The 9,043-nt window shown below is 36.6% G+C and overlaps 3 protein-coding genes across 7 annotated transcripts in view; 2 read left to right on the top strand and 1 right to left on the bottom strand.

The window, feature by feature from the left end:
- LOC111447245 (potassium transporter 7-like) overlaps positions 1-4,561 on the top strand; it is a 9,375-nt gene extending 4,814 nt beyond the window's left edge. Inside the window, exons 6-10 of the mRNA XM_023086289.1 lie at positions 1,800-1,852; positions 2,007-2,121; positions 2,238-2,492; positions 2,811-3,333; positions 3,517-4,561. Coding sequence (XP_022942057.1) covers positions 1,800-1,852; positions 2,007-2,121; positions 2,238-2,492; positions 2,811-3,333; positions 3,517-4,051 — 1,481 coding nt within the window. The 3' untranslated portion in view covers positions 4,052-4,561. The remainder of the gene's footprint in view (positions 1-1,799; positions 1,853-2,006; positions 2,122-2,237; positions 2,493-2,810; positions 3,334-3,516) is intronic.
- Positions 4,562-5,676: 1,115 nt separating this feature from the next.
- On the bottom strand, positions 5,677-7,234 carry LOC111447246 (probable ribosomal protein S11, mitochondrial). The gene is made up of 2 exons (XM_023086290.1): positions 6,942-7,234; positions 5,677-6,703 (listed from the first exon to the last, which is right to left on the bottom strand). The coding sequence occupies exons 1-2, from the start codon at positions 7,135-7,137 to the stop codon at positions 6,039-6,041; spliced, it is 861 nt and encodes a 286-aa protein (XP_022942058.1). The 5' UTR covers positions 7,138-7,234; the 3' UTR covers positions 5,677-6,038.
- Positions 7,235-8,744: 1,510 nt separating this feature from the next.
- LOC111447342 (protein LNK1-like) overlaps positions 8,745-9,043 on the top strand; it is a 9,685-nt gene continuing 9,386 nt past the window's right edge. For 3 of the 5 annotated variants that reach the window (XM_023086451.1, XM_023086454.1, XM_023086455.1), the window contains exon 1: positions 8,746-8,961. The gene's annotated coding sequence lies outside the window, so the exon portion shown is untranslated. Of the gene's footprint in view, positions 8,962-9,043 lie in introns of all 5 variants that reach the window. The other 2 variants (XM_023086453.1, XM_023086452.1) reach the window with 2 other exon arrangements.

The following is a 9,043-nucleotide window of genomic DNA, read 5'->3' as shown; positions in this document are numbered from 1 at the left end:
AAAAAAAAAAAAAAAAAAAAAAGTAGAACTCATCCATGTTGATTGCTTCCTCAAATTCCTTCACTGGTTTTCAGAACTCTATAGCCTTGGATTCCCCTCCAAAAGTACTGCCAAATAGGTCATCAGCCAGGTGAAAGTCAGATTGATTCCCAGGCCTGAGGACTTTGCATGGTTTGTTCTGAATCCTGAGAACCTGCTAGGGACAACATTTGAGTCGGACCAGTTTGCGGCATCCATTGGTTACCTTGCATTGTATAAATAATCTTTGATGTAAAATGAAACTTTCTTTTGAGTACATTCTTTGGGAATAGATGCTAGGTTGCATCAATTAGTTTACAGTTCGGTCTCTTCTCTATTTTCTTTCCTTACATATTTCTACCACAATAAACATTTTGTTTTCCTCGACCTTTGAATTAAACTTCACTAGGAACTTAAATGATATGCTTGACTTCTCTTCTCTCCTTTTGATTCTCTGAGACGCCTCTCTAATGCATTGGGTTGAAGGGTCTGGTCTCTGCACTATTCTTGATACTTTTTCCATCAAACCTTCTTCACTCTAGACACCTTTTTTGTCAAGATGCTTAGCTGGCCTAAAATTCTACTTTTGGAACTTTTTGCTTGGCTGATTGCTTAACGGGAGAATTAATGGCGACTCTATTCAAAGATCAGTTGCCTCTTTCTTCAGCCTCAGTTGTGTGTGCTGTGTAAAAGGCTTGGGCAAACATTTTCTAGCATTTCTTTTACTCGCACTTGATCTGGAGTGGATTTGTTTGTACCTCATAGCTTGGCCGGTCACACTGTCATAATGCATGGGTTTGTGGGAGGAGATGTTTGTCAACCTCTGATCTTTGACTGACAAGTCGGTTTATGATCTATTTTTTAGTGCTATTGGGAACTTGAGTTTGAGGGTTATTGAAGGTTTTTGAGAAGGTTGGGATCGTTTTCTTCTTAATGCCTCTCTTTAGGCTTGAGGTACAGATTTGTTCAAGGATATTTCCTCTCTTTTTTCTATGGTTTGGAGGTATTCCTTGCAACACCCATTCCTTGTTTTGCTATCTTGGCCCGTTCCTTCTTTGGTCTTTTGCTCTTTCATTCTTCTTGACTAATCTATCACATCGCATCCAAATAAGTTCCTGTCATCTACAATGATTCTTCATTGGAGGGGGAGGGGGTTATTATATCCTAGTAGACATGTTTGATAACTATTTGGTTTTTGAAAATTAAGCTTATGAACAACACTTCCACATATAGATTTCTTTGTTTTGTTTTTCTACTTTTTACCAAGGTTTTCAAAATATAAATCAAATTTTGAAAACTAAAAAAGTAGTTTTGAAAATTTTGTTTTTGTTTTTGGTATTTTATCAAGAATTCAAATCTAAGATGAAAACCATAGTAAAGAAGTTGTAAGGAAAGAAACACAATTTAAAAAAATCAAAGATGAAATACCAAATGGTTATCACAAGGGGAATGGACTATGGAGGGGGACTAGTGGCCACTGATTTTCCTCAAAACTTCGTACCTTCAGATCTGTTACATAATGTACGACTTTGGTAGCCTTCTGATGTTTCTTGAATTCATGTGACATATTGTGATTCAATGCCTACTATTACCGATTACAACAGTAGGATAGATGTAGAAAATTAGTAATGAAGATCCTCATGTCCATAGAAAATTTCCGATTACTGTTTAGCATCTGACTAGTGATTATCTGTAGTTTAAAATAATTTAATTTGGTGCGACTTTGATCAGCATGGAGATTTTTTATCTCTCTTATTTTATTTCTGATAATGATTTACCAGGTTCCGAGGCGATGTTTGCAGATCTTTGCTATTTCCCTGTGCGGTCAATACAGGTAGGAAGATGTAATTCAAGATTGTCGAGTTAGTCTTCACACACATTCTTTCTAGATGATGCTTTGCACTTTTGAAGATGTTATTTGTGCAACCTGTTGCCTTTCAGCATTTCCCGCTTTTTCTTGTCTAATAACACTTGGTGAATGTTTGCAGCTTACATTTGTCTTCCTCGTCTTGCCTTGTCTTTTCTTGGGTTATTTGGGTCAAGCTGCCTACCTGATATCAAACCACAATGGAGCTGAGCATGTTTTTTATAATTCCGTTCCCAGTAAGGCTCATTAACCATCTGTATTGATTTGCAAAGCTCGATGATTTTACATCTTCACAAGCTTCAGTCTCAGTGGGTGCATTTGCTTATACAATTATTTTGATTTCTGTCTACAGAAAGTGCCTTCTGGCCAGTTTTTCTCATCGCTAATGTTGCTGCATTAATTGCCAGTAGAGCAATGACTACGGCTACCTTTTCGTGTATAAAACAATCGACAGCACTTGGATGTTTTCCTCGTCTTAAGATCATTCATACATCTAGGAAATTCATGGGGCAGATCTATATCCCGGTGTTGAATTGGTTTTTGTTGGCAGTTTGCCTGGTGGTCATCTGCTCCATATCTAGCATGTATGAGATTGGAAACGCATATGGTAATGTTCACATTTTCTCATGATCTGTATTTTCCATTGTTTTACCAGAAATTATTTTTCTTTGAGGATAAGATGGCCCATGTTAGATAAATATAGAACACGTTTCCATCTTAACGAGTCTACCTAACTCAATCCAATATTTTTTAATTTACAATGAAAGCTTTTAGTTTTTTTTTGTCCAAATAGTGTATGGTATATTCGGGGGCATATGGAGGCTGCGTTATTGTCCCCTTGTCCAATAATGCTTTTACCCTTTACTCTTTTGTATTGCATATGTTATTTCTACCTATCTTTATGCTAAACTAATCTTTCGAGCAGGTATTGCTGAGCTGGGAGTGATGATGATGACAACTATCTTGTTAACCATTGTAATGCTTCTTATATGGCAGATAAATATTATCATCGTGATGGGTTTTGCGATGATCTTTCTTGGGATAGAACTGATATTTTTCTCGTCTGTCTTATGGGGTGTGGGTGATGGAAGTTGGATCATATTGGTCTTCGCAGTGATTATGTTCTTCATTATGTATATCTGGAACTACGGAAGCAAGCTCAAGTATGAAACTGAAGTCAAACAAAAGCTGTCAATGGATTTAATGCGGGAACTCGGATGCAATCTCGGGACAATCAGAGCTCCTGGCATCGGTTTGGTCTATAATGAACTAGTGAAAGGAATACCTGCAATATTTGGCCATTTTCTGACTACTCTTCCTGCTGTTCATTCAATGATCATATTTGTCTGTATCAAGTATGTACCAGTTCCTGTTGTGCCTCAGAGTGAGAGATTTCTTTTCCGCCGAGTCTGCCCAAAGAGCTATCACATTTTTCGCTGCATTGCCAGGTATGACATGCAATTTCCCTAAGAAATGTGTTATATTTCATAACCGCTCTTCCCATAATTAAGAAGGAGACTCTGCTAATGTGAAAAGAAAGGTTGATCTTTTAAGTATGTGACTAATTTAGATAATTAGATGTGATACTCTACCTTTATATGATCTTTCATTGTGGGCTCATCACTTAACAGGTATGGTTACAAGGATGTCCGAAAAGAAAATCATCAGGTATTTGAGCAGCTCTTAATTGAAAGCCTTGAGAAATTCATCCGTCGAGAAGCACAAGAAAGATCATTAGAGAGTGATGGAGATGACGATACTGATTCCGACGAGATCCATAGGTCGCAACTTCTCATAGCCCCCAATGGAAGTGTCTATTCACTTGGCATTCCTCTCCTCGCTGAATTCAACGAGGCTAGACCCATAACTGAAATCATCAACGTACCAGAAGAGGTGCAGCCAATTGAATCTCTAGACCCCTCAATCCCAGATGCAGAGCAATCACTTGAGAGAGAGCTTTCCTTTATAAGAAAGGCTAAAGAATCAGGAGTAGTGTACCTTCTCGGTCATGGAGACATTAGAGCAAGAAAGGATTCTTGGTTTATCAAGAAGCTGATGATCAATTACTTCTATGCGTTTTTAAGAAAGAACAGTAGGAGGGGCATTGCCAACTTGAGTGTTCCCCACACCCACCTGATGCAGGTTGGCATGACATATATGGTTTAGAAGCTCAATTTTGTTGCCAATTTACTGTAGAATCAAATCCGATATGAAGATTACCAACTATGTGTGGTATGAGTGAAAGAAGTTCGAGAAAAAACAAAAACAAAAAATGGAAAATGGTCTTTTGCAATCTCCGGTGCACTACAATGCAACATACAGTTGATTTTCTATGGCCATCTGGATTCAGAGGAAGCTCTGTTACACCCTTGGTTACTCGGAGGGCTTTTCGAGGTTGTTGCCTGTGTAGTTCGTTCATTCGTGTTCATGCATGGTGATGAACGCCTGAGATATTTGAAATTTCGTGAATTCTGTTGATGCAAATCCCTCGCTGTAGATCTCTTACGACTTAAAAAGACCTCTTTGGATTAGTTTGGCCTCCATCCAACCTTTAGATGCATCAATGATTCAGTCTTGTAGTGAGTTGTTTTTACTGTAGCTTATTTATATCCCTTGCTTACTCTTTCCCCTTTTCATGATAATGCAAAATCGTGCTGGTAGTTGAATTTCTATTCAGATTTTTGTGCCTCGATTTCAAGAAATCCCATTAAATGAGGGTATCCCATCCCTCTGACCCATTTGAATGAAACAGATGTTCACTACTTATGTAGAAAAGAATATTTTCAATTTCAGTTACTTGAAATCCAGAAGCCCAGCTTGTGTATGCTGTAAACTATTATGGAAGAGACCATCTGAACATAACGCAGCCGAATAAGTTAGTGCTCAGATCATTAGGTTTTTCGGGTCGAAACTTGTCCAACAAGAAATTTCGCTACCTTAGGACTATTATAGTTACAGCCACTGTTCATTAGGGCTTCGGTCGTCAGCTCCCTGGTAATTCGGTCACTAACTTCCTTGACCTTCCGACACTGGGCAGACATCAGCCCCCATACATGGTCTTACAACTTTGCAGAGACTAGTGTTTTCACAGGGAAGGAAGAGATGAATTGATATATTTTTTTATTGGAGTGTTGCTGCAAAATAAACACGTGTATTGTCGAGGTTAAATTACCATTTAATATTACAGAGTGACAAGTGCATTATTCATTTCCATAGCACATCACGTCGCCAGAAAAGGCTCAGTAGGCAACCATGGGCGCAGCAGTAACCTGAAATGAGCCATAATACTAAGGAACCTGTAGATAACATGTTATTTTTTGCTCCATCCTTGTTCTATTCAGAACCATGTGGAACACCTTCCTCTACGAGCTATGCATTAACACTTTCTGGTTCAAAAATAGCTCTCTGTTAGCAAACAACTCCATGCTATGCCCATGGCTCATCCATGCTGAGGGACCAGATACATAATATAAATCCACCATCAATGATCAAAAAGCCTGCAAATTTTCATAAGAAATTCAGCACACAAAAATGTTGATCAAATCACTGTAATAGCTCTCTCTGTCCTGTAGTCAAACCAGCTACTTTCCCTTGTCTTTTCATGAGGTAGGCGCAATCTGGTCACAATTAGAGACCAATATCTATCATGCTAAAGGTAAAACAAGCATTCCAGGCTATGAGTCAAGAGATAGAAGTAAGATCAGAGAAATGTATAATCCACAACAGGAAATAAACTATAGCCACGTAAAAAGATTGGACACGGGCCACAAGAATTTTTTGTGGTGCACAACTGCAAGGAGAAAGTTGATATTGCATATCTCAAATGAAGTCCAAACAGATAAGGCATATATCAAGAGGCTGTTTCGAATCTTTCAATCTCACGTGTCGTTGAACTTGAATAAAAAGAAAACACTTATTTGATGTTGGTGTATATAAAAACATCCCGTCATCATCGTTACTGCAGTAAGTGAACACTTGAAGGCAACCTACATCAATTTAAACCTGGAAAATTTTACACTGATGTATCATCCAATTGTCATCATTATTGCAAAGGGCAAGTAGGAACTTGAGGGCGAGCTACATCCATTTGAACCAGGAAAACTTTCCAACAAAGATAAAAAGTCGTCATCATCAAGATTCCAGTCCCATACACCTAGACACGGCGTTGCTTTGGAAGTCTGCAACCATTGTGAGCACGTCTTGTAGTATCTTCAATGTAAACAATTGGATTTTGATCACGTTTAGAGTCTGTAAAACCATCTCTCCAACTCAAGATCGCTTGTTTTTTCTTCTTAAAGTAAGTAAAGCCTTTCACCCTCATCACAACTGATTTCAACCCCAATTTTTTAGATTCACGGCCAACATACTCTGCAGTTGCTTCGGCAGCATAACGGGACAGTTTAGGCCCTCCTTTCAGTTCTTCAAGACGGCCAGAAGAGGCCTTAAGCTTTGTGTTTCCTTTGTTATCCGTAACAGTGATAAATGTATTGTTACGCATCAGCTTTACATGGACAATATCAGCATTGTGCTCCATATTGGGTGGTCTAGGAAACTGAGAACTACCCATAAAATCCATTCCATCTTCCTCTAAAATTCCCCTGACGAAGTTCATGGACTTAAAGTTCCTTCCTGTATCAGCATTCGGCCGACCATCGTAGTGTACATAACATCTAGAGCTAGAAGAATAAGGAACAGAGACATTTTCACTCGAACGCGCCAAACCCCAACAAGGCCCTTGAGCTCCCAAGGCTTTCCAAGCACGTCCTACAATCTCCCGTCCAACATTCACAGAATCACCACGTGGAAGGTTCACACAGCCTGCGATCCGCAAAAGAAAACACCCGAAAAATTCACTCCGCCAGAAAATGACATCCTTAACTTTATCTCTCTTTAGTGAAAAGCAAATGCATATTTAATAGATCCAGAAAGAAACATCTTAATCACTTAACAAACCATTCCTATACCTAAAACGCCAAACCCCATTTAGAACATAAATTATAAGTCCCGATAATCGAAATTTCCCGAATCAGATAGCAAGTAAAAAAATAAAATTCACCTGAATCCTGCCTGTCTAGTTGAACGGATCCAGAGATCTCCGATCCGTGAGAAAAGTGGAGAGAGGACATGGGAGAACGAGCATCAGTGCCAAAAAATGGAGAAATGGAGAGGCGAGAAGAGGAGAACGAAGAGCCATGAGAGAGAGAGGACGAACGGAAGAGAGACGAGAGGTGAGGGAAGGGAAGTCTCCGCATCGTCGTCGATCGGCCGCAGCAGAGGTTCCGTTGATACGAATGTCGAACGAAAAAAAACCCTAACTTACTTGCCGGCCCAATTATAGTGCTCTTTTTTTTTCTTTAGTAGATGGTTTTCTTATAAGTTAGGTTTATTTTTTAAAAAATAAATCCCTCTTTTTTAAATAAATAAATAAGGGGCCAAAGTAATTAAAATAAATACAACTTTTATCTAAAAAAATGTCTCGTAATATTTTTAAATTTTTTAAAAAATACTTTTATAGGTAGTTTTTTTTTTTAATAAAAAATGATTAATTATTTATTTAAAAAATACTCTTAAAATTTTTTATTAATAAATTCAACTTTTTATAAATAAAATAAAATTTATCTGATATAAATCATCGTACCTATCTCGTAAATTATCTCTTTTTAATATTATTTTTTAAGTATTAATGTTTCTATCTGTTCGTATCCAAACTTATTTTATATATATATATTTTAAAATTTGAAGGATTATCTTTTTCTTTAATTTTAATGGAATTATTAAAAAAAAATAAAGTTTATGGTATTTTTTAGATGATATTTAAAATTCTGAGGGTATTTTTATTAATTTACCATAAATAAATTAATAAATACAGACTCTCGAACTCAGTTCAATGAGTTAAATACATTCAAATGCTCGTTCCCATGTATTGTTGAATCGAAACTAATAATAACAATAATTTTAGTATAACACATCTTTCAACTATAACGACGTTTAATCTTTAAAAGTGAAGCGTCGATACGAGTTAAAAGTTTTGGTATATTAATTTTTAAACTTTTATGGTAAAAATACAAAATGTGTTCGTTTGAAAAAAAAAAAAAAGTTAGAACTTATTATTTTGCATTATAGTCTGATAAAATTTCATAAATAGTCTCTATAATTTGATAAACGTCACGTTTTAATATTAAATATATGGTTTTGATGTTTATCATGCGGTCATGTTCCGTTCACCAGTTCCTTATATGTACCTTTTATTTAAACAGCTACCGACGAAACCTTATTGAGTCATCAGTAATCGTATCTCGTTGAACGTTGAGTTAAATTCAAAGAAACAACTTCAATCCATCGTGCAAATAATTAGCTCACAAAACTTGTTGAAATATTGGTAATAGATCGAAGAAGACGAAATCATCTCTTTTGTTATCGCTCGATACTTTAAGATCGTTCTGTTTAGAGTCGATAACTAGTGGTGGGCAGGATAAGGGAGAGGATAAAAATAATAATAAACAAAAGTAGTAAATAAAAAGGGCAAAAACTAAAAGTGTATTTATTATTTTTTGAAAAAAAAAAACTATTTTTGAATAAAAAAATAAAATTTTACCCAAAAAGAAAGTATTAATATGTACAATATTACGTCAGCAGGCACCAAAAAATTAAAGGCAAAGGAATCTTCCAGCGGTGTTGCCACGTGTCGTGAATCGAGCGGATTGCTACAAATTTGAACCAATCAGATTCGTGAAACTGATCGGATCTTGTCCGAAGCTCTCGTCCACGAATTCTGATATCCCATCTCTCTTCTTTACGTCCTGCTGCCACGTGTCCAATTTTGCGCTACTAGTTTTTATAATTAAGGAGAATAGTAAAGTATTCGTCCACCCAAAAAGAGAAAAAAAAAAGGGAAAAAAAAAAAAACTCTCGAAGTCGAAGCCTTCCTGGAGCTCTCTTCAACCGGACTGAAGAACCCACCTAGGGCTCACCTTTGCTTTTTTGTTTTTGTCTTTGCTGGGATTTTTTCTTCGATCCCCAATCGTTGAATTATCTGGATTGCTTGGGATTTTCTGAGCGGGATTTTTGGGGTCCAGGTGAGTTTTTTTTTTTTTTTTTTTTTTTTTTTTTTTTTTTTTTTTTTTTTTTTTTTTTTTTTTTTTTTTTTTTTTTTTTTTT

The sequence above is a fragment of the Cucurbita moschata genome, unplaced genomic scaffold, assembly GCF_002738365.1.
Source record: "Cucurbita moschata cultivar Rifu unplaced genomic scaffold, Cmos_1.0 Cmo_Scf00009, whole genome shotgun sequence".
NCBI classification, from domain to species: Eukaryota; Viridiplantae; Streptophyta; class Magnoliopsida; order Cucurbitales; family Cucurbitaceae; genus Cucurbita; species Cucurbita moschata.
This window is presented reverse-complemented; position numbering and strand designations above follow the sequence as displayed.